Source organism: Aquila chrysaetos, chromosome 8, assembly GCF_900496995.4.
Source record: "Aquila chrysaetos chrysaetos chromosome 8, bAquChr1.4, whole genome shotgun sequence".
Classification (NCBI taxonomy): Eukaryota; Metazoa; Chordata; class Aves; order Accipitriformes; family Accipitridae; genus Aquila; species Aquila chrysaetos.
Genome location: NC_044011.1, coordinates 6,193,575 through 6,218,892, shown reverse-complemented (window position 1 = coordinate 6,218,892; position 25,318 = coordinate 6,193,575). Strand labels below are relative to the sequence as shown.

General features: G+C 48.3%; 1 protein-coding gene across 1 annotated transcript in view; it reads left to right on the top strand.

The window, feature by feature from the left end:
• WNT3 (Wnt family member 3) overlaps positions 1 to 25,019 on the top strand; it is a 50,577-nt gene extending 25,558 nt beyond the window's left edge. Inside the window, exons 2-4 of the mRNA XM_030022528.1 lie at positions 14,181 to 14,422; positions 23,108 to 23,373; positions 24,540 to 25,019. Of these exons, the coding sequence (XP_029878388.1) occupies positions 14,181 to 14,422; positions 23,108 to 23,373; positions 24,540 to 25,019 (988 nt within the window). The remainder of the gene's footprint in view (positions 1 to 14,180; positions 14,423 to 23,107; positions 23,374 to 24,539) is intronic.
• The last annotated feature ends 299 nt before the right edge of the window (positions 25,020 to 25,318 follow it).

Sequence of the window (25,318 nt, the reverse complement as noted above, 5' to 3'; positions counted from 1 at the left end):
AAAGCCCATGTGCATTGCACTATCCAGGACTCAAGGGCAGGTTCATCTGACCTAATTTGAGAAGTCCTTCCCTAATTCTCTGTGGAGTCAGTGGAGCTTTTCTGGAGTGTGATACCTTTCCTCTACAGTAACTCTTCATGGACTGGATTAACTGTGCCCCATCAGTGCCTGCTATTCTCCACCAGTTACCCAGGAAGTCTGGAGTTTGAAGTGGAGAAGTGAACAGCCACCTGGAGTTTAAAGTGGAGAAGTGAACCTGATCCCAGTGACAGGGAGGACAGGAGGTCCCGTCAATTCAGTGTCAGCCATACTCAGGTTAGGAGGAAAGCTAAAGAAATCAATGTTTTCTGAAACTCTGACACTGGATAACAGCATCCAACATGTCCTGGCCCTTGCAACCATCTCATCACCCAGATGAACCTTCACCTGCCAAAGCCACTTCTGGTCTTAGTCTGGACCTGTTTGTACTGGCAATATTTGCATTTCCCTAAAGTCTTTCACATCAAAGAACTTAAACTCTCCTGGTAGCAATCCCTGCAAGGCACCGATCCCTCCCAGGGCCCACAGACCTCACCGTCTCTGCCAGGCAAACCAAGCAGCACACAAATGGCATCACTGAAATTCAGCCACACTCAGGTTAATTGCAGCATCCTGCATATTTCAGAGCTGGATGTTAATTTTCCATGGTCCTGTCTGAAGAAGGATGCTTCTCGCAGATGATGGTTGCCATCTCCAGCCCATCAGAGAGCACGAGATATGAACAAGTCTCTGCAAATAGGCTAGTGCGTGAATTTGCTGCATCCAACCAGCATGTGTAAACCTGAGGTTGTTTTCCCCTTGTCAAAATGCAGTCTGTTAGTTTGCCTTGGCAGCAAACACAAGGAACAGGCAGGTATCACTGAAATGCTGACCCAAAGCACAATCATGCTGTAATTATTTTAGAGTTATTCATCAGCTTGTGTCTGTATAGCTGTTGAGGTACAGGCATCTGCAGCTTTCACCATTCTCCCAGGAGCTGTGTTCTCCCATCATCCTCATTCTCAGTCCCAGGTTGTGCCCTGTCCTCCTCACGCAGCCTCTGCCATAATACTCCTGCATGACTGCCAGAGATGACAGTCATGCCACCAAGGGGATGCATGCTTCCCCTTCTGCCCCAAAATCAGAGCCTGTTATGCCAAGTCACAGCAGTGCTGGTGGGAAGGGACCCTTACGGGTCTATAGTCCAACCTCCTCTGGAGCTGAGCCATCCCCAGCACCATCCCAGGGCAGCAGGGGCTTTGTCCAGCCGAACCCCACAAAATCCCATGGATGGAGACCGCCCCACTTTGCTGGGCACCTGGAAAGGGAATTTTTCCTAATGCACAACCTAAACTTCCAAGCTCCACTTCTAGTTGTTGCCTCTTGTTATATCATCTGGTACCACTGGGAAGAGTTTGGCTCCATCACATTTGCAACTGCCCCACAAGTCGTTGTAGGCTGTTGTTAGACACCCCTCAGCCTCCTTTCCTGCATACTAAACCAGCCCAGCTCCCTCCACCTCTCCTGGCACACCACAGCCTCTCAAACTGACCATCATGGTCACATCCCTTGGACACTGTCCACTTTCTCTACATCCTTGTTCACTAGTGGACCTAAAACTGGATGCAGAGTTCCCAATCTGGTGTCACGAACACCAAGAAGAGCGGACAATAACTTCCCTTGTGCTGACCCCACACTGACATAGCCCAGTAAGTGGTTTGCCTTGTTGATGTTGAGAGCAACCACTGATTTGGGTTCAAATTAGGCATGTTCAGTCATTTCACCATTAGGAACTATGAGTGAACCTTATACTAGGAAAAAAAATGGCCCCCCCAAAAATTCACATCGTTTCATCAAGAGTTTAAAAAACTTTTTAGTGGTGCAAGGTTAGGGCTCGGTGGAGCAGGGAAGATCTTGTTGGTTATATGCTGGAGAAGCTACACTGAGCATTGCTCAACACAGCCAGGTGGAGGGTAACACAGTCTTCTTGGGCAGCATCACATTAGCATGGAAAACTGATGGTTTTGGAGACCTGTGGATCAGGAATGGTTGTGGGATCAGAAACAGCAGTAAATGTGAGGGTTTTAATCCTAGAAGAGCTAAGTAATTTTCACCACAGTGACGAAGACACCCTTTGCAGCTGGACACCTTCATCTTTTTTTCTACATTTGCTCTTCTTCTCAACCCCAAAACTCCCTGAGTCTTTGAGCAAGAGCTCAACCACTCTCTGCACCTGCTCAGATTGATTGCAGGCCATTGCCTCCTCCTGTACCTACCATAGCGGGGCTCCCTGGGGTGCTGTGCATCAAGGAGGTCAGTGAATTCTCTCTGTGCCTGTTTCAGCAGTTTCAGAGCACAGGGCTTCCTACAAGACATTTTGTTGACGCTAGACCCAAGGGGGCTGGTTCATCATATCCAGGAGTCACATAGGCCAGTGCTCACCAAGGGTCAGGTCCCAGATTTGGAGGTGACCTAGATGGAAATTATGGAGTGGCAGTAAGTCAGTTCTTCCTATGGAAGATGGCTCCTTAGCCTGAGAGAAGGAACATGAGTGTGAACAAAAGTCTTAACTTCATAGGTAGAGCAGACCAGTCTTCAGTGGGGAAAACACCTGGTTCCCAAAGCCTGCATGCTTGGAAGCAACTTCAGGAGATAGCCCTGCCCCAGAATTACTGTTCCACCACTGGGACATCACCCTCAGACACCAAGTTTGCATCTCCTTGGCAGAGGTGGGATTCAGCCAGGCACCTCTCATGTGCCATGTACTTATCTCAGTGGAAGAGGATCCTGTGGCTGCTCAACACATGTGGGTTCAGCCTGGTACTGGTGCGAGCACCATGTGACTGCCTGTGAGAATCAGTCCAGCAGACAGAATTTGGGGATTAGCGCACTCCTACCATGTGAGTAGTAGTGGACATTATCTGCAAAATTCAGGCATTTGAGATGGTAAACATGACACAGATTATTTGGCAGGTGTCGTTTAACCCCAGCCAGCAACTAAGCACCATGCAGCCACTCACTCACTTCCAAATTCAAAAACATAGCACTGTACCAGCTACTAGGAAGACAATTAACTTTATCCCAGCTGAAACCAGGATAGTAGGTTAGTGGGAGATTGAAGAAAACACATTTGGGGTTTAGACAGTGAAAAAACTGACCACGCCATCTGTGTGTAACTCCAACTTTCAGCTAAGAAACCATCTCATGATATAAGCCCTGAATGGATCCTTGGTTTTTGAGTGATGCATCTCCCCTGCCCCCCTATATGCCCCTAAGCTTCATTAAACCTGCAGAATATGGATGCACTTTATAAAGGGAATAAGGGAAACTACATCGCACTGACAATAGTGACTTTTTTTTAGGGTGGAGGAAGAAGATAAAACACAAACAGGATGGTCCTTTTTAGGAGGGATGCTCTGTTGTTACTAGGAGCGTTTTGGTAATTTTTTAATGGCTGAAATCACAGAATGAGAAATACATAAAATTATGGCTAATATTGTCCTGAGTATAAACACTCCCAGACACCCACCTGGACTGAGCAGTGCAAGCTCTTCCCCAGCTACCTCCCTCCAACACTCACCTTGATGCTTCCTTGAGCCTCACCCTGGCTTTTTCCTTCTCTGGCTTTCCCTTTTTGCCATATCACTGCACCCATTAACCTCCTTCCCATTCATGTCTCCCTGGGATTAAACGCTCAGAGCTTAAAGTAATCCGGCCCCTGCCAGTCTGTCTATAGGGCGAGCCTCTTCTTGCCTTCTCTGCCATCCATCCACTCACTGGCACTTCATTTTCCTGCTGCGGTGTCTCTGCCAGACTCACCACCCTGCCTCAATGTCCAATTAGCAATAATTTGGGACAAGGCTTGTTGAGCCCTTAGGACACTGGCTGGGGACCCCCAACTCAGGGACCTCAGAAGAAATTGGCCTCTCTGCTCCTGGGAGGCTGGTCTGGCCAGCCCTGGCATTGCCATCAGTAACGAAGCCGTGGGGCTGAGATCACCCATTCAACTTTGAGTGGTCAATGGAGGGCCTTTGGGAGGACCTCACTCCTCCCTTTTTCTAACAGATTTGAAGAGGAGACAATTTAGCGAGGACTTTCCAGATGGCCACACGACCACTGCTGGCAGCTGTAAATCCACCAGCTCGGGAGGGCAAGGCAATCTGCCTTGCCAAACCTTACATGTTTGCAGTCGAGTCTGGTATTCAGCCCCCTTCATCCAGGCAGACCCCTACCTCTGGTCAGAGGAATTGCATGCTCCATCTCTCTTCAGAGGCTGCTGCCTGCCCGGTCCTGTTCTTTTCTTGTCTGCTTGAACTGCCAATCTCAGGTGACCTTGAGGCAATTTTTGTGATACAAGTGTTGTTTACAACCACTCTTTCACATCCATTATGCACTGCTTCACTTCCCAAGAAGTGCTAGTAGCTCCTAGGACCCAGACCAGATTGAAGAGTTTGTTTGCCCTCCTCTGTCTCTGTCAGCAGATTCCAGGGTCTTGAGCTGGTGTCCTGCAGCCCAGGCTTTCCCAACTTCAGTTTCCCATTGAACCTAACACCAGCAGATGACAGTCACCACTTCACTGGTGCCTCTCTGTGATTTGACAGTTCTTCATACTTAGCAGGACCCAATCTCTCCACCTCTTGCAGAAGATGTTTCATTCTTTTGACACAGTTTCCAAACAACACAGTTGATGGGGAGGATGGAAACCTGCTCACAGCAAGCCCAGGAGCGAATGCAGAGTGGATCAGCTGCTGCAGACTTCAGCACCAACTTGCTCACATGATGCACACAGCAGGATCCACAGTGAGCTGCCAGAAGCCTTGCAATTCCTTCTTGAGTGAAATATTCATACTTTACCCAACTTTGAGAGGCCCCTAAACCAGTGCCCATTGCCAGGTGTTACTTTGGTGGTGCACCATCATCAGTAAGAATGGCTTTATTGAGCTTTGCTGCCTCCTTACCTGCAGTACAGTTTAGTGATTCATCATAGGGAAATGAGATTATCATGGGATGTGTTTCAATAGCTACTTCAACATCAGTGTTGATTTGAGGCTAAAATAAAACACTAGCCCCTCCCTCTAATTCCTCAGACCCTAAGCCGTCTTCTCTTTAGCGTTTCTTTGTAGCATTCATTTTTTAGCAATACCTGAGAAATCATCATTCTGATATCTCAAAATAAAAGCACATGCATTAATGGCACGTCTCCCTTTATCTGGGATTATAGGTAGGGTACATGCTGTCCAACCCTCACACACTGATCAGAGGATCATTTCATTAAGTACTTTCTCCTTGTTTCCTTCTGGAAATAATCAACATTTCTCTGCAAATGGAGCAGGTTGCCAAATTTCTAACCAGCTGGTACTATGTGCCCCTGAACAACACAGGCTGGCCACCCCTGGTCTTTGCAAGATCCTCCCATTGGGCACTGCCCCACCACTGGGAGCATCTTCTGTCCTGAGGTGCTTGGAGGAAGGATTAATCCCTCATAGAAAAGGTTGCTGGAAAAAGGCTCTGCAGCTGTAGGTAGGACACAGCTCATAGAGGGAGGCATCACTGGGTTGCATGGACAATAAATAAAAATCACCCAGGACCTAGATGAATTGAAATACCCTGAGCTGTCCCTCTGGGAGAGCTCTCAGAGGGATGCTTAACCTATTTCTAAGCAGCCACAGGTTTGGGAGTGATCTAGGTGAACTTTCAACTTTGTGAAGGTTTTAGAAAGGTTTCTAGCCCTTAGGTGTGACTAAATTAAGGGAGAATCTTAATGGACTGAATCTGACCTTGTGGGCTGCTGGATTTTGTGCAGATCATGCAATTCATACATGCTCTTTAATTTTCAAACACCCCAACTAGGAAAAAAGCTCTCTTGTTCAAGAGGTCACATCACACTGGTGTGTAAAGTCTACAGAGACTTTCCAGGGCAGTAATACAGAAAAAAGCTACATCCACGCTCATAACCATGGGACTCGCCCTTGTTTGGGGGATCAGCCTCTAATGCTTAGGCAGTTGAACCTCTTTTTTTAAAAAATGAAGTTCGTGTCTGTTTTGCAGAACCCACAAATGATTGCAAAGTTTGGTGGAGAGTCTGTAGTAACAGCGATATCTTATACCGGGGACACAAGCACCCACTCTAGAGAAAAGCTCGAAACTCAAGACACATTCAGTAGAGATTAAATAGTGGGTGATTTATGAGCAAAGGCATGGGATTCATTAAAGCTATCCAGTTCCCTGGTAAAGTGCGATGTTCCTTATTTGAATTCTGTCATCTTTTTGTCTGTTCTCCATATTCAGTCAAGACCTGGCATTTCTCAAGCTCATATATGCATATATATTGCATGCTTTGACTTGCAAAAATTTCCCTCTTGCTGCTCTTGATCTTCAGACAAACCCAAAAATTTGTGTCTTACCCTGTTCACAAAGGGCTGCAGTCAGCAAATTACAAGAATTAAAAGATATGAATATTATACCAGATATAATACCCCCTCAAAGGTCAGACAGCAGAACAGAGTTAGCAGCTGGAGGCACTTGTTTGCGTGTAAGGACATCTCTGTCAAAGCTATGGTGAGATTCATGATCTCTGAGCTTAAAATGAACATCTGCCACTTGGTAAAAACACTTTGAGCATTGCATCAGGCTGAGCTAGACAGTGCAAAATGTACCATAACAAAACAAACAGGGTCTGGCTCTCCTGGAAGGTTTGTATTCATCACGCACCTCTGCTTGCAGTGACTTTGCACAGCCCTTTACCTATCTGAAAAGTAAGTGTGTGATGGTGCCTCTGAGAGGAAGAGGAAAAGGGCAAAATTGTTGGGAGCTGGGAAAGGCTCATACAGCACTAAATAAAGATCCAGCATGAAAACTCCTGGCTCCGAATGTGCATTTGAGTGTGTCATCCCTGGGCCACTCAGCACCGTAGAACAGTGGGATGCCAGCACGAACAATTGTCCATTTTAAGCAGAACATGGCCCAGAACTGGAAAATGCCAAATATGTCTAAAAATAGTACAATAAAAAACCCTCCAGGCAGAGAAAGTTTTTCTCCAAGACAGCGGGTGGCAAACAAGATCTGAACTGTGACCTGGTTTTCTCCTGCTGATTGATAGTTTTCCCAGTGCTTTAGAAGAATTGCAGGGATTGATATGGGACATCAACAAGACGTCAGAGGGTATAAGCAGGACAGACATTTGCCTTCTTGTAACATTATGCTGCAGTGACCTGAGCTGCTGTGGGAGGAAATATCGTGGTTTACAAGAGCCTTATTTCTACCTGGTCCTCGGAGCCCTCAGTGGGTGTTGCTAGCTGTGGCTCTCATGGCATTTAGGAAGAGTAGTTGTTATTTAATTGATGCTGAGACAAAGGAGAAGATGCCGGTGTCGTGGCCCCCCAGCACTCACGTGGCAGAGCCCTGAAGGGAGCTGGCTCTTTGCACAGGTCTGCTCCGGCTCCAGGGCAGGAGGGAGCCAAAGGAATTCTGAGTGCATGAGCACATGCTACTTACTAACCTACATGTCCCATAGGCACAGCAGCTGCTGTGACCTCCCGCCAGCACCACAGTCACCGCGACCAGCAGCATCCTCTGTGTAATGCTCACAGCCATGTATTTCTGCATGGATCTCCAGGTGTGCTGGGGGCTCCAGGGATGAAAATATAAGCTCTTTCTAACAATTTTGGCAAGGGAAATGGCACAGTGGGGTACGGGACCCCTATAGCATGTCTACATTTACGTGGGAGATCTCTCAGGAGGGGCAAGGAAGAGTTGCAATGCAGGGAGTCTCCAGCTCCATGGCACAATGTGCACCCTTGGAGACACGCAGGTCTACAGCCCAGAGCTTTCAAGGCCAGCTGGTCACAGGGCCAGTGGTGTCCTTGATATAGTGGGGAAAAAAGAAAAATTGCTCTTTAGATTCATGTGCTTTCAGCTGCTGAGTTTAGAGCTAGAAAACACTCCCTTAGCAGCACATCCCAGAAATTTTCTCCCTGCATTTCAAGTAAAAAGCTGCAACACTGACCTCAGGCAGTCACAGCAAGCACAGGTGCTGCCCCACTTTGGAGCTCATTGGAGGTTGTAGTACACTCCTCACACAAATGTCAATATTTTCCAGGGCTGAGACAGGAAAAAAACCACTTTCCTGTCCATCCAGCTGGGCTCTGAGGACTCATTAAAGATGGCAACAGGTTTATGGGATTGCAGAAGAAAGAGAAAGGGGTGACCACAACAGATTGTTTCCCAGGAAGTTGGTCCCCTCCTGGTACTTCACTTTCCTTTTTTTTTTTTTTTGTCATGAAACTGGAATGTGAAATACATGTGAGCAAATCCTTTGGGTCAGCCCTCACCGTGCCCGGCACACACACAACAGAGGATGGACAAACCTCTTTACAAGAAGCTGCTTTCTTGCCGGACAGCAGCCAAGCAGGGCATTACCCCCAGCCAAGTTTTCAATCCCCCAGCTCCACAGGAGTGGCTCACCAAGCTTTGTCTCTGGCTGGTAAAACCCAGCTCGGATGGGCAGGCTGTGGCACACTGTGCAGTCCAGTCCTGGGTGCTCTGAGCCATGCAGCTTCCAGTCTCCTGTACAGAGGAAAGAAGAAATGTCCTAGCCCCTTTTGCTCTCACTGGCAGCAAACCTTTCTTAGTGTTCATCCTAAAAACTCCTTTTCTTATGTCTTGGGACAGTTCTAATCTGGCCAAATTGTGCTACTTTCAAATATTACTAGGTCTAATCTCTTTTGATACCATGTGTCTCTCCAACCAGTGGCCCAAACAGAAGATGAGTTTGCTGACCATGTCTGTAGGACAGATGAAGTTGAGAGGGTGGGCACAGTATCTTCTATGCTGAGGCAATGCAAAGACATGAGTCACCTCTTCAAGGATGCACCCGCTGGTAATTGCAGAAAGAGGATCTGCACATGACCATTTACTCCCAGAGCTTCAAAAACCTGTCCCAGACCAATGGGAACCACAGAGAGTCAACTTGAGACTGCTGGATCCATGGCTTTGCTATGTCTAGCACTATCAGATGGGAACAAAAGGAGTCACTGGCCTGACAGACAGTGTCGGGACTCCTGAGAGATTTAAGGGATTAAGCAGAGAAAGAGAAAAGGGATTTCCCATGTGTTTGCCATAGGCACTCATGCTCCTTGTGTTGTGCACTGCACTCACACACACACACAAAAGCCTACCTTTATGTGCACATCTGTCCGCTCACACTTGTACACACAGCAATGAAAGGGAGTCTCCCAGCCAAGCAGAGCTGTCTGGCTTTTCTGGCTTCTGCCCTTGAGCGTGCAAAACGTCTGGGTTGCGAGTTGATGCTGGAAAAATGCATCTGTCATCTTCTGCAGGTAAAGCCGGGGGCAGTGGAGCAGGGGTACGAAAAAGCTATTTCCCTGTGATGTGATGGGAGCTAGAGAAACATAGGCTCAGGCAGCAAGAAAGGATGCTAGCACTGAAAGAAAGACAGGGAAGTGTGGGGTCTGTCGGTCCTGCAGTTGCCAGCCTTGGAATTGTGGTTTGTGCTTTAAAAATTGTCCATGTCCTCCATCTATCCCAAATTCTCCCTGTGATACTCTTTCCTAATGTATTTGCTTCCTCCCCACAAGCTCTTGTGATTTCTGTGTTAGAGCCACACAGAGCCAAGATGTGCCCCTGGGATCTCAGGTCTGGATTTCAAATAGGTTTTGTTTTATCTTCACATCTCAGCCACTATATAGAGAAATCATCAGTCCATGGGACCCAGGAGGTCAGAGCAGAGCTGCAGCATGTCGGCCACAGCGGCCTGACCCGTGTGCCTTCCCAGGACTTCTGGGGACATGGGGATGATGGGCCAAGAGGAATGAGATTTTTTATATCTGCCTAAGAAAGATCAACAGTGGGGAAATCACGAGTTCATTGACATGAGAACAAAAATGAAAATTAGGTGATGACTGGAGAGAAGGTGTTCTCAGTAATCATCAACATGGAAAATTAAGAGAAGATACTTAGGAATGATGGAGACCTTGCAAAAGAGGAAAAAAAGGAAAAGGTGGAAAAGCTTGCAATAGGTCATCAAAAGCAGATGGATTCCTGTATGTGGGTAAGCAACTTCACTAGCTGGGTGAGTGACCACGTGCAACCAAGAGCAGCCTTCACCCTCCACAGGGGCCTCTCACACAACAGATCACAACTCCAACCTCAAAACAGGTGGACCAAAACTAACTGCATATCTCTGGTCAGGCCTTCCAGGGAGGGAAGTCTGTCATGAGATGGCTCAGGACTTTAAAAAAGGGATTTGACCAAGTCTGTGGTTGAATGGTGTGGAGTAATTGCTGGAGGTGACTTATTGATGACTTATTGATATGCCCACCTCTTAAGGGAAGGTGAACCTCCAGGGTGGAATGCAGTGGATATGCAAGGAACCTGTTCCATAATAATTCCCTAAGCAACATAACCTGCAACCTTAGATGTTAGCAACACCAGGGGAGCTTGGTGTGCTGACTCTGAGAAACAACACGGAGGGCAGAGCGGAGTGGAGACACCATGGCCAGGCTCTGTGAGATCACCGCAGGGATGGGGAACTCAAACAAGAATGGAAGGTCCCTGCATTGAATCCATCGTAGCAAGGAGGTGAAACAATGAGGTTCTGTCAACGCTATTGCCTTACGTCTGATTTATATAATAAGTGCCCAGTTCTGGAGTAGTGTCACGCAAAATCATGTCCTCTGGGTGAACTTTGCTTATTATAATCTCATTATAATACCAAAACACACCTCCATCCCAAAGGCTACTCACCTTCAAGGTGTGACCTCCCCTTACTGAGCATGCGCTCTGAATTTCTCTAGCTTTAAAAGTTAAGCAAGGAGATGTTACACCAATCACAATAAAGGTATGTATGACTAGAATCACTCAAGCTCCACCTAAAAATAAGAAAATAGTATAAAATGGCTTAAGAGAGGAGGAATGTTTGGGAAGACACCACCATAGACAAGTCAGGAGGACATCGCTGACTTCTGGGATCAGTCGACAGGCTGAACATCTCTTCCCCCCCCCCAATAGGGACACCTACTGGGTAAGATTCAAACCCTCCGTTATAGCGAGTGCTTTCTCAGGAAACTTAGAAATCTCTATAGAGTTACTCCATGATTTAACGTGTTTGTAGTCAGCTGTATTATTCATATTCTTGGTACTTGCATGTGCTTTGCAGACAGTGTATTTATCACCAGCAACCTAAAAGAATCTGCACTGCTGTTGCTTTAATAAATTGTACTGTTCATTGATCTAGCCGTGAGAGTTCTCATTGAATGCGACCAAACTTTTTAAGTCTGGCCCTGTTAGTTCATTGAATGCAACTAGACTGAAAGTACATTGTGCTATTGGTGCATCCACGATCGAGGTAGTTCAATATATTGAATGTGACCGGACTTATAGCGTCGAATCGGGCATCGCTCAGAATCTAAGCCTAACCACCCCCAGCCCCTCTGATATCTGAGGACAAGCTGGAGCACAAAGGGATTTATTTTCTGCCAAACTTCTTTACCCTTTAATGCAACAAATGGGAGGATGGGTCCTCCCAGGAGTTCCCCAGAACTTCGTAGGAAGTCCCAGCTCCCTCGATGCCACTGCTGCTTTTGGCAGGGTCCCTGAGGGACCAAACTGATAATCCAGATAAAAAAATTGGGCCAGGTTTTACACCAGTGAGCTACAGCAGACTTAATCTGCATGCATGACATGGTGTGGAGCTTACAGCCAGCACACCATACCAACCCTCCACCACCACTGCTGTCAGAAACTGCTGCTGCAGGCACATCCTTGTAAACTCTGACACTGAACATGAACTTCACTTCCACCACCGTGCAAACCCAGGCAGGAGAAAGCATCTTGCAGCATGCCACCCCCTTGAGACTGGAGTCTGTCTGCGAAAGTGGGTGTCTGGAGAAATGCAACATGCTCTCCTGCCTGTTCACAACATTACTGGCCTCGCTGGATGGAGAATGAAGTTAAGGTTGTTCACAACTGTTGCTTGGAGCTGACCAGTCTTCCCAGCAGTTCTGAGCTCCCCCCCCCATCAGATTGCACTTGGTGGGAGCTGGAAGCGCAAAGCAGCTCTGGGAACCAGGCCTACTGTGCTGCCTGTTGTGCTGTGTTGCCTCCCAGCTACGTCTGGTTGCCACTTTTCTGCGTGTCCCATCGAACGGTGTGGAAGATATGATAGAGTCAAAACATTGCATGAAGTGCTATGGTCCATAGCTGGGTAGGTGGGCAGAGAGGTGCAGAAGGAACAGGGCTGAGAGACGGTTGAGCGGGGAGCTGTGGCAGAAGACAGCACTGGGGCAGGGATTAGAGGCATGCACTTCCCAGCCAGCATGGGAGTCAGGTCTTCTAGTTCAGTGTCTTCAGCAGAGACGTCTCTCCTGAGCAGGTACCGTGCAATTAATTCACCCAGCTACTGTCAGCTCAGCATCCAGCCTGAGACTTCAGGCTGGATGAGCAGTTCAGGACAAGGACAGTCAACCACCAGTCTCATAAAGTGGTGGTATCTCTGACCTTGGACGTTTTCACATTGTAGAAGGACAAGGCCCTGAGAAACCTAATCTAACTTGGAAACTGGACCTTCTCTGAGCAGGAGGTTGGACTAAAGACCTCCTGAGGTCTCTCCCAACCTGAATTAACTAAGGACTATAAAATGATTGATTAGCTTACACACAACCTTCAGGTGTGGGCAGGTGGGTTAGGGAAAAGCACAACAAAACTGGGAGAAGTGGTTGTTACCCCAGATGGTTGAGCTGCCATTTGAAGGGACCTCTAAAGGATGGGCAATGGGCAGACAGGAACATCATGCAATTCAACCAAGCGACCTGGGGAGAAATAACCCCATGTACCCATAAAGGTGTGGTGGCCGACCAGCTACAAAGCAGCATACAGAAAAAGACCTGGGGGTGCTGGTGTACAAAAGTTTGAACATGAAGCAGCAATGTGCCATTGCAGCAAAGAAAGCCATTAGGGCTGCACAAGGAAAAGCATTCAAGCAGGTAGAGAGAGGAGATCCTTCCCTTCTACTCAGCACTGGTTAGACTTCATCTTAAGTCCTGTGTCCAATTGTGGACTCCCTGGTATAAGAGAAATATGGACATACTAAAAAGCTCTTTAATATTTGCCTATGTCAGTATCTGCACTGTGAGGTTTCTGGACTGGAAGCAATTGAGTTCATCATGTCCACTCTGTTACAGAACATTGTATGTTCTGAGAATGCTGCTCATTCACAGATTTGACCACATGTTCTGGAGTGACACTGCAGGATGGCCTGGATCCTAAGCAAGGCAGTAGCTGTAGGACTATCCTTGTTTGTGTGTAATAGCAGGTATCTCAGTGCTTCTTTAAGCAAATATGTGTCTTCACCCTTCAGTGACAATTTCTGGCCAAATAAGGAATTTGACCCACATATTTAATGCTGGGGAATTGGCAGGTGGTTGGACCAGTAGGAAAAGGTCCTCTCAAATCTGCCCTCCAGCACCTTCACCATGTACCAGCACATCTGCCCAACTCACAGTTGCAGCTAGAGGCTGGTGTCCATCAGGGTGGAACTGTTGTGGTTCAGTCTCTGCTGGGACCCCCTGCACAGGTGTCAAGACAGGCTGGGATGCATGGCATTGACATGCCTGACCCCAGAGCAGCCCCTCTCCAGTAAATGGCAATCCCTCTGCTGATGAACTTGGCATTGGATGGGACACTTCCCACCTTGGCCACAATTCAGAAGCTCTCATGTCTGTGTCTTCTGACAGCTGAAGCACACCAGGGTATTCCCCAGCCTCCAGGCGTTGCTTCCCTGGATACAGCTCCTTGCAGGTCCTTTGTCAGATCCACCAGCCCCATGGGGATGTCTCAGATACTTGGGAGTACACTGAACAGCTCTTGGTGCCTCCATGTAGAAAGCTGAGTCCCTCCTTCTGTGCCCAGAAAGGACAAGGGCGTCTTCAGGTGTAAAAGCCCTTTTCACATCAGTGCTATTCAGTAGGAACTCTCTTGTTTTCTTAGGAAATCCCTGTTTTTCAGCACTTTGTCTCCCTTAACTATTGGTTCACCTTGGCTCTTCAAATTCCCCCTAGAGATGGGGCGGGGGGGGGGGGGGGGGGGGCAGGACCATTAGTGCCTGCTGGTTTCCCGACCCTCATGCTGTCCTCTGTCCCTTGCAGGTCCCTTGCACTAGGTCAGCAGTACAGCTCCCTGGGGTCCCAGCCCATCCTCTGCGGCTCCATCCCCGGTCTCGTCCCCAAGCAGCTCCGCTTCTGCCGCAACTACATTGAGATCATGCCCAGCGTGGCTGAAGGGGTGAAGCTGGGCATCCAGGAGTGCCAGCACCAGTTCCGAGGCCGCCGCTGGAACTGCACCACCATCGACGACAGCCTGGCCATCTTCGGGCCGGTCCTGGACAAAGGTAAACAGCAAAGCTGGGGGGTTGTGGGGGAACGGGGTTGCCAGGGTGGGTGGATCTGTCACATCTCCACTTGGCTTTTGGATATCCTACTGGGAACACATTGGGGAAAGAGTCTGATGTGCTAGCTTTAAACCCTAATTTCTCCAATTTCTTTTTTCCAAGTTTTTTGGTGTGTTACATTGAAAGGCATAATGAGGGAAGGGTCTGTTCCCGTCCCAGGAGCTCTCAGTAGGGCCAGGTAGGATAAAGGACAGGAAGAGGAAGGTCTAGCCCCATGCATCCTCACACGTTCTGGAATTGTGGGCTCCATCCTCCCTGCCCAGGGCACGCAGCGCTTCCAAACAACAGGGTCCAGCAGACCCAGGGGAAAAGCCAAGGAGAGGGGTTGTGGGGCCAAGGCAGGCCCTTTGAAGCATGCACTGCCTACCCCAGGAGGCCAGTGGGCAGAAGTTTCCCTGCCAGTGAGAAGCCATGGTTGAAATCCATGGTCCTGATCAGGCTTAGTTGGGATTTCAACATATCTTTTCACAGATGAGCCCAAAACAGTCAGGGCTGGGAACAAAAAGAGGGAGAATAAACGTATTTTCCCTCTCCTCTCTCAAAACACATGCGCTTGCTCCTCTTCATCACCTCCTCCTGAAAGGCCACCTCTCTAGACCCACTGCCATGGATCAGGGACACTGGCAGTGCATTGATGAGGCATGATAAACTTGGGATTCCCAACGAGGTCACAGCCTGGGCATTACACTGAGAAAAGCGAGATGTTGAGCCCCAAGACAGCTGGGCACCTGTACCACTAGCCTGCAGCCAAATATGGCCTGAAAGAAGGGTGCTGGAGTACTTTGGTGGCAGATAACCTATCCCATGTCTCAGATGTCCAGCTAGAAAACCAAGATTTCTAAGATAATCTAAGAATGCTTAGATTAAAAAGCATTCCCATGAAACTGAACCAATGGTGGATAAAAAATTCCCCTTCTTTCCATCCCATCCCATGGTTTTTGTTGACTCCATGCCGAGTTTAGCACAAGGGACATCCGCAGATAACGTCTTGGTTTCACAGCTTCATAAATGCAACCAAAACCATTTCCGAAGCTTAGCTCCATTGGTATTGACACACACTGAGTCTCTGCAGTCCAGTGAAGTGTGCTTATTGAAAAGAAATTATTCTTCCAGTGATGCTTTGGAAATGGGAATCTTATGGTACGACCTTTAAGAAATTGGAGAAATTAGGGTTGGAAGCCAGGACATTAGACTATTTCCCAATAGTCTCCTGGAGTGTGCATATCTCCTGGTGAATCTTACAAACCTATAATATTCTGCATATAAACAGTTCATGATATTTTTTTCAAGCTTCAACCTTCCAAGAATGGCATAGTTTCCTGAAACATCAGTAGTATATTTCAGTGAAAATGACTCATTTGGGTTAAAGTGCGATTCTTTGCAGAAATCAGGATTGTAAAGTCATATTAGAGTGCTAATAAGGACCGTGAGATTCAATTCCCCTCTGTTTTGCCAGGATGTATTTTGGGGTAACTGCTGTATTTACTATCAAATAACTTGTCATCAAGGCTTGCCACACTATAACTTGCTGTCTAATAAAAGCATGTCCTAAACTTCAGCACTTACAAGATCAGAAAGTTTTAATTTTCTTAAAAATTATCATAAAAACTATCATAAAAATTTTAAACACGTTCTGAAGGAACTGTTATAGTATTCAGGCACTGAAAATCTCTCACCACCATTTCTGTCAGCATGAAAGCATTTAAAAATTGGATTTGAACCTTCCTTCCCGTAATGAGCAAACTGAACTTTGAATTTATGAAGAATATTTTAAGATTCTTTCGGCTGCAGGGACTAGAGCAAAACCTCATGCGTGGACATGCCTCAACATTTCCGTGCACTCCAAGCTGACAAAGTAAAATATCACCCATAGCTCTGAAACTCTTCTGACAGATGGAGAAAAATTATTGAGCACATTTGTTATACAGCTTTCCCGATCAAACCGTGATGTACCAATAGTCTCCTAGACAGTACTGCCAGGCAATTAGCTTGAAAAACGTATTTATTCTTGTGTCTCACTAACCTGTAAGTAGAACAGATAAAAATAAACAGTATCATCTGCAAATAACGATACATCAAAGTCCAACCCATTTGACTGTGGTTATTATTTACATTTTTTAAATGTGCTAATGTCTTTTCACTGCTGCCTTGAAAATTAATGAGCGCAGATGGGATGGGACTCATTTCATCTATGTAGCAATGAGTAACACTAGGAACGCCTTTGCGATTCCCAAAGTTTGCAGCATGAGTAGTCACAGAAAAAAACATAACCTTTTCAGCCACTGCTTTCTCAGCTGAAGGAAGGATAACGTTGGCAATAAAAAGCCTTTTGTCCTGCCCTGATAGATCTCATTAGCTGTGATGAATCCGGGGACCAACAATGCTCATCACTGCTGAGGGGGCTGTGGATAGGATTGCTGGATGTTTCTGGTGCCTTCATAGCATTACCTTCTCCCAAGCTGTTGTCCCATCTTCCTTAGATCCAGCAACGACAGAAATCAAGAGTTTTCAGCCCATAACCTGGCACTGAGATCTGCAATCATCGCCAGCTGCATTTTTACGTCTGGCTGAGCCCTGAGCACCTGTGACAGCTATTGCTGTGTTCCCTTCTTGTTGACTTCCAGGACACACAGGGGTGTAACCCCATAAACTAAGAATCATAAATTAATAGCAAGACTCAAACTAAGATGACAATCACTCTTGCAGTTTGCACTGCGTATTAGGCCAACAGGCATTGAATGCTAAGCCCAAAATAGCCAGTATTTAAGCTATGATAACTACCTGGATGAAATCACCTCTAAGTATCAAAGAGCAACATTTAGGTTAATCTCATCTACTACTCCCTTAGGTAGATTGAAGCTATTTTGGAAAAAAACTTCAAAGGTGTAGTTCTCACTACCATAGCATGGAAAATCATTTCTAATACAGCCTGAAAAGAAATTGAGGATAATTTTTTTTTAAAGGAGCTGCAAAAATGTTAATCACGGTTACTTCCATTCAAGGAGAGTGTAGTCTGAAGAGCAATGTAGTGTGGGAAAACGACGGAGCCATTTGCAGTGGTTCAGCTGTGCAGACCCTCTCGTGGCACACGTGTTCAAGTCTTTCTTGGTTGCTCCTTCTGGGCACATCATCCAGGCTTCAAGCACTGGTGTCAGTGTGGGAGCACAGGGCATCGCTCCCTGAAATAGCCCAAGGGATTCCTGCCCCCAGGTCTTCCCACAGCCTCCCATCACATCCCCATCTCACTTCTCTTTCCAGCCTCGCTGCATGACTCTAATCTCTCCTTTCATAGTCTCTTGCATGGCTTCAAATTCGCAGCAAAGCAATAAACAGCAAATACAGCACAGAGAAACCCCTGAGAGACTAAAGCACTCCCATTAGGGAGCTGCTGAACACTGAACCTGGCTAACGCTCTGCCTTGGCCAACCTGATTTCCTCCCATGTCCCCTACTTGAAATTCAGACTCATGAGGTTTTTCCCATAAAATATGTGGCAGCCGCAGCTGGCAAGGCTTTGGTTTCCTAGGGCCACTGATTATCTTCCTGCAAGTTTTCTTTTTTGCATGTCTTTTTTTCTAACCTGGGCTATGGAAAAAAAAAACAAAAAAACAAAACCAAAAACCAACCCCAGAATGTGGGGTAAGATCATGTTTTTACAAGCAAATTCCCCAAGATGATTTATACTGCAGGTGTGCAGTCTGGGACAAGGAGGGAAGAAAAACCTGCTTTCCCCCCTCTTTCTTCTCCCTCCCTTTTCTTTTTAAAATAAGGTCCATTTTCATTAAAGGACAATGTCTCTTCCAGCCAAGTCCTGCCCCAAAGCCAAGGTTGAGTCTACAGCCAGGTGACTTGCTGCTGCTCTGGGAGGGTGAGCAACTGCCATTCTCTGGGTTAGTGATAAAGTCCGTGATTTTGGTTAAAGCATAGTGCCCAGAAAGAGCTGGTAGTGAGTGCACGAGGCAGGAAGGCCCCACAGGCATCTGGAGACCAACTCCTGGGACAGAGAAGAGGTCTCTGAGCCGCAGGCAGGACCGGATCTGCAGGACTGAGTTTGGCAGGAGCCTTAGCAAGCTCATACACTTCCCCACATCTTGAGCGACGGGGGAAACGGTCTTCCCCTGCCTCCTCGCACCGCGGCTGCCCTTTGCTCACTCGCCTTCTCCAGGAAGATGCCATCGATTCTCTAGAAAGGTCCTCCTCAACCCTGGTTGGGCTCGAGCCTTTTGCCGGCGATGCCGGCCAGGGCAGCATCTCGTGCATGGCTGCGAGGAGCGTGACGGCAGCGGGGCCAGGTGCAGAAAAGGCAGCTGGGCCCGGGCTGCCTTTGGGGGTCCTTGTGTGTTCGGCTAAGCCCCTGACACGAGCTGTGAAAAGGCAGACCCGCACCAAGATAACCCATGGCTTTTCTCAGCCATGACACTTGCAGTCATTTGCATCTAAACAGGGGTGTGTGGGATCAGGGGCCGTCTTGATATAAACTCAACAGCTTAAAGGGAGGGGGAGGGAAAGGAGAGAGGGAGAGAGAAAAATAAGCTTATACCGATGAGAAAGAGCTAAGCTTCCTCCCCTACTGTGAGGCAGGGCGAGCGATACCATCCCAGCGCTGCAGTCGTTTCAAATTGCTGCAGCATTCACACGCCCTTTAGCCATTCTGATCCGGTGGCGGGGGGCTGGGGAGCGCCATCAATAGGGATTTCCCAGCCGGGCTGGCGGGATTGGAGGGTGACGGCAGGACAGGGGAACATTGCCCCGTTGCTACGAGGTGCTCCTGGGGAATGCCAGTGCTCTGTGCCGTGGGTACGCTGGCCGGCGGAAACATTCTGCATTATGCTGGTAATACAGTGTGACACCGCGGGAACAATGGCAAATTGAGTGTCCCAGCAGGTAACGGGCCTGGCTGGGAGACAGTCGCAGTGGTGCACTGTCAAGACGGCTCTAATCCTCCCTCGCCAGCCCCTCCCCTGGTTCTGGGAACGCTGCTCCCGCATTTCATCTCTGGGAAATTCTCCCGGCTCCTTGCCCAGACCCAGGGGAGAATTTCAAGGCGAGGCGTTTGTGTTTGCAGCTCACTCCCCCCCCCGCCCCAGCATCGTGCGGAGAGCTCGCCGGGCAGACGCAGGGGTGTCGGGGGTGCTGCAGGGCAGCTGCAAGCGGGGTGCAGCTCCCCGGGGCACTTCGCATCGTGCCTCTGCCTGGCTGCGGCAGCACCAGCCCCGGCTCGGGTCCCATCCCAGCATCCGCGCTCTGTACAGGGACTTACAGACTTACAAAACATGCAGCAACTCTCCATCCCGTGCCCATCGCTTTTTCACCACCCCCCCCCCCAGGGTGGAAAGTGAAGGCACGTCAGCAGGAGAGTGGCTCGTGTCCTCCCCCTCTGCCCCCGAGCTGTCCTGGTCTGAGGCCAGAAGGGCTCGCTAGCTCCTCTAATCTGATCTGCTTTAGATCATAGGCCACCCAAATAGCCTTTGTCAGGCTGAAACACTCCAGTAGGAGCAGTGATCTTCAACCGGTGGCCCGTAGCCCCCAGTGGTCCCACTATAAGTGATTGGGGAAAGATATCTAATGAAAACCTCGGTAGGTAGAGGCTGGATCTCTGCTGGCCTATCGGAGGTGAGAAGGGCAAGGAGGGAAGAGTTTGAATTAAAAAAAAGTTAAAATCACAGCATGGTCCCACTGGCAAAGACAGGGTTGAGCAGCCCTCATTTAGGATCACGTTTGGCATCTAGACCCGAGTTCCCCACGCTGCAGCAGAGGAGAGATGTGCGTTTCTGCAGCTGGCACATACCCAGGAGCTGCCTCTTTCGATTGCCTGCATGGGATGAAATTAGCTCAGTTTGAGATGCCCGATTTTTAGAAGCTAGACCCCACCTCCACAGAGAAGACTGCAGGCCAAGGAGCAAGACCTGGTGCAGCAAAGACATCCCCAGGGCACGAGGCAAGAGAAGGTGAGGGATGCATGGGGCAGCTGAGAGGATGGTTCATGGCTTCTGCTCTGGAAGGAGGAGATTGTCTCCAAGGTCATCACTGGTCTGAGCCAGCTGAAAATTCTGGCTTCATCCCACATCCATTGATGACTGTCCTGATCGTTCGGTCAAGCTACACCCACGAGGCAGCTGGAAACACCTCCTGCAGCGCACCCAGGGCACCGTCTACCAGCAATGGTACCCCAGACGCTGCAGCCCTGACCACCTGCCTTCAGAACCTCCTTGGTCTCCTGCACACTGGGCGTGAGATTGGATTGACTCCAACATCTACTCTGGATTTACAGACCCGAAGTCTCCATCTTTATAAGATGCCACATAGGGTTAAAGCACTCCAGTGTCATTCACCAGGGTGCTGTACTTAGGCAGACTCTGGCATACCAGAGAGGCTCTGTACCAAAAGATGTTCCCAAGGAGAAAGTTGAGACTGAGATATTATTTTGTGGGGGCTTGGGAAAGTCTGTATTTAGTACAGCCTTATTGAAGTCAACGGTCAAACTCCTGTTGATTTCAAAATCAGTAGAAATAGTGCAACACTGCCTGCTTTATATAAAAATTAAAAAAAAAAACAAAACAAAAAAAAAACAAAAACCCCAAACAAGAAACCTTTAAAAACATCCTGAGCAGAGCTCTGTAGCTGAACCGCCAGGTCACTACTGCAAGAACCCAGACTCCAAGTCCAGGGACCAAAGTTTGTGTCACTCTGCTGAGCAGGGAAACACACGGGGGACTTGCCAGTCTGTGTCCTAATGCAGGAGATAATCTCTGAGCTGTTCTGAGCTGTGGTAGGACTTGCTCTCCTTCAGCCCCAGTCAGTCCTCAGCTGGAAGGGAGCGTTTGCTTCTGTTCTCCCTTATAGAGAGAGGAATCAAACCTGGGAGCAGATGCAGAGATGGGCAGCCAGGCCGATGAATGTAATGGACAACATTTTATGGAAAGACTTAACAAATATGGCTCTTTGAGCACAGTAAAATGGAAGTTTTGCTCTCTGCAAGCACCATGATGTACAGGGGCCATTAAAAGCTACTTGAAGATGAAAGTCAATGTGAGCACAGGAACAAAGGATATAAATTTGCTGGGCTTTAATCTGGGTTGAAAATTCAAAGTTAGCTATCGTCCTGCTTTCAAACCAGTGGAAGAGCCATCAGCCACCAGTGAAAAGACCAGCTCAGTTCAGAGCATGTCACGACTTCTTCAATGGCCTCCTGAAGAGTTACCATACCAAGATACATAATGCAGGAAATACCCTTTCAATTTGACAGTGTATTGTCCACTTACGGACAGAGTCTAAGACTCCAGAAGTCTTACCCTCTAAAGCTAGGTTTAGGCCTTCTAGGTCTTCTCACAGTATTGTTATTTGGTGCTTCTAATATCTCAGAAGTTTCCTCTGGTAGTAGCAGGCCAAGAAAATCTGTCTTGATGGCTCCACACCAGCTGCTGCTTTGGGTGTGCTATTCAGAACAGCCACCCACGCTGCCACCTCAGGGGTGCGCTTCCCACCCATCCTGCTTGGCCTTGTTGTCCTTCTCAGCCCCAGCTGGCTATAACATCCAGCCAATGTAAACATCTTTACGGCTTCTGGTGGCTTCCCCATACCCGTGTGCATTTTGGCTGCTGCTGTCTGAAGTCCAGGTCAGGGCCCCACAGAATGACCAGGGAAGGGGAGGGCTTCAGAGTCGCCCTGCCATGGTCACCAGTGGAAGAGGTGATGGACAGAGATGCTCCAGTTCAGCAAACCTATTGCACCTTCATCTTCACGTGGATTTTCTGGTTTGTCCCCACCTCCTGCCCAGGTATCTTTGTTCTGCTGAAACATTTTCTCTTTCTTAGCACAGAGGATCCACACATACTCCCGTTGCTAGCTCCCAGTCCACCTAGGCATCCTGGGCAATTTATTTCACCCCTTCTTCAGCATTCGATGCTTTCAGGACTTCCTGCAGCTTTGCTACTTTGGGCCTGCCGAAATTCATTCACTGCAACTGTGTACCTGGAGCATGTCAATAGTTACAGAGTCAAAGAATAGGCTTGAGTTTTGTCTGCTTTGATTTCCTCTGGGACTGTTCAGTAATTAATGAGCAACCTCAAGGTTATCTTCACACCCTCAGCTGGTTTTATTCCATTGCTGTAAAGTCACATGTTGTTTAGTCTAGATACATTTAATAGTAATTACTAGCTCTTAGGCTTTGTTCTGCCATTGTCTGTCCTGTATCATCTGAAACCTTTCCCCATTTCAGCATGTATATGAGCTTCTTCATCTCCCCTTGGACTAACTCCAGGCGTGGAGCCCCTCTCTGGGTTTCCAGACCAGGAATTACTCCAGTAACTCTCTTCTGAGGCCCCTCAAGCTCTTACTGATGTTTTGTGCACCCATCAGCACCTGTGCTGAATCAAATCCTGCACCCGTTGTATCTGGCGAAATGCTGCACTTGTCATACACAGAGCTGGAATTACAATTCTCTCCCACCTGCCTGCATGCTTCAGAAGGCGATGCCAGCAGCACCTGATTCAGAAAACGTTCATTAAAAAATTAATAAAATAACTTTTTGCTTTTTAATGAGATTTAGATTATGCTGAAGGAGGTTGGGAAGGAAAACAAAAGTGTTATGTTGACTGATAATCCCATGGACTCTGTTTATTCCCAGCCACACGAGAGTCTGCCTTTGTCCACGCCATCGCATCAGCAGGGGTGGCTTTCGCTGTCACCCGCTCCTGTGCTGAGGGCACGTCCACAATCTGCGGCTGTGACTCCCACCATAAAGGACCTCCAGGAGATGGCTGGAAATGGGGGGGATGCAGCGAGGATGCCGACTTCGGTGTGCTGGTGTCCCGGGAATTCGCAGACGCCCGAGAGAACCGGCCAGATGCCCGCTCAGCCATGAACAGACACAACAACGAGGCCGGCAGGACGGTGAGTGCCCAGCAGGTCCAGAGCTGGTCATCCATGCCTTGGGCATGGATGGCCCAATCTGGCTCCCCCTGATGTAATGGGACCATAATAATGCCTGGGCAGGAGATTTCTAGGATTATTTTCCAGGGCACAGCATTTCCACTCTCTCCAAAGAGATGGGTGGGGGTTAAGAAGAGCTAAAACATGCCTTGAGTCCAGCGCAAGCATCTCCCAAGGCAGTGCATAGAAACCCAACTCAACCACCCAAGACCCCAGGTCAACGGTGAAGAGGACTTTCCGCCCAAGCTACTCCTTCCTGCATGCTCCCCGTTGTAGCATTGTCCCACCCAGCAATTTGTTGGACTAGCTAATGGTCATCAGTCCCTTCCAGCTGAAATATTCTATTCTATTCTTGCTGTCAGCAGGTACCTGGGCTACTGCCTGCTCTAGGTCATTTGCAAACCCAGTGCACTTTAACCGTGTTACGGCGAGACCTTTCAAACAGTGCTTGAAGCAAACACTAGATACCACTTTTCAGTACCAGAGCAGGCAGAGGTGGAAGGGTAGAAGCTTGAATCTCTAACTTGTGTTAATGACTGACAGCTTCCCGTAAAAAAAAAAAAACAAACCAAACTCTAGTAATTTTAACAAAAATCAGTGATTATTTTGCTCCACACAGAAGAGGTTTCTGGGGAAGAGAGAGCATCATGTCCTTGGATTCACAATTTCATTTACTTTCTAGCGAAAACTGTCAGACTTGGGGCATAAAATGAAGGGTAGTTAGCAAAGCTAGGACAGGGGGATCAGTCTACATCCACATGTGTCAGAGACATCCTCCAACCCTCAAATTCTCTGGGCTCTGATTGTCCACACACACATGACAGGGAGGACCCCATTGAAAGGATCGGACCTTGGGATTAGATTAGATTGATTAGATTAGATTGGATTGGATTGGATAAATGATTAGAGCAGATGCCTGTCTCAGTCATGCTCTTCTAGTGCGACGTCTCCTTCTAGAGATGCTTCTGCCGCACACCAAAGCTCCCAAGCGTTTACAACTAGCCTACACTTTCCAGACCAAGCTCAGATCAGACTTTTAAATCCAGGTAGCAAAGGCAGGTGATTGAAAGCAAATGCTGAACATCATAAGCTGCTGTTGACCACCTTGTTTTCTCTCCCCCTGACAGACCATCCTGGATCACATGCACCTGAAGTGCAAGTGCCACGGTCTCTCCGGAAGCTGCGAAGTCAAGACCTGCTGGTGGGCCCAGCCTGATTTCCGGGCAATTGGTGACTACCTGAAGGATAAATACGACAGCGCCTCTGAGATGGTGGTTGAAAAGCACCGAGAATCTCGGGGATGGGTAGAAACTCTTAGGGCCAAGTATGCTCTTTTCAAGCCACCAACAGAGCGGGATCTGGTCTACTATGAGAACTCCCCCAATTTTTGCGAGCCCAACCCAGAGACGGGCTCCTTTGGGACGAGGGACAGAACATGCAACGTCACCTCCCACGGGATCGACGGCTGCGACCTGCTGTGCTGCGGTCGTGGCCACAACACCAGGACTGAGAAACGAAAGGAGAAGTGTCACTGCATCTTCCACTGGTGCTGCTACGTGAGCTGCCAGGAGTGTATACGCGTCTACGATGTCCACACCTGCAAGTAAACGTAGGTAGGTCTCCAACTGATGGGAGGTTGCTCCAGAGCAGGGCCAAAGGGTCCATCAACCCTGTGATCAGCCCCCACGTGGTGGCCTCACGCTTCAGAGGATGGCACACAAAAATCCTAACGCCCTTGGTCAGGGCAGACACCCTCACACAGCCAGCACCAGCGCTGCAGAGAAGGCTCTTGGCATCTCACCCACACAAGGCGGTCCAAGGCTAGACCTGGCGCTGCAGACACGTTAGATCACTGATCTGCTGACTTCTCTCAGGCTGTTTGGCAGGACAGACTGTCTTAGGGAGA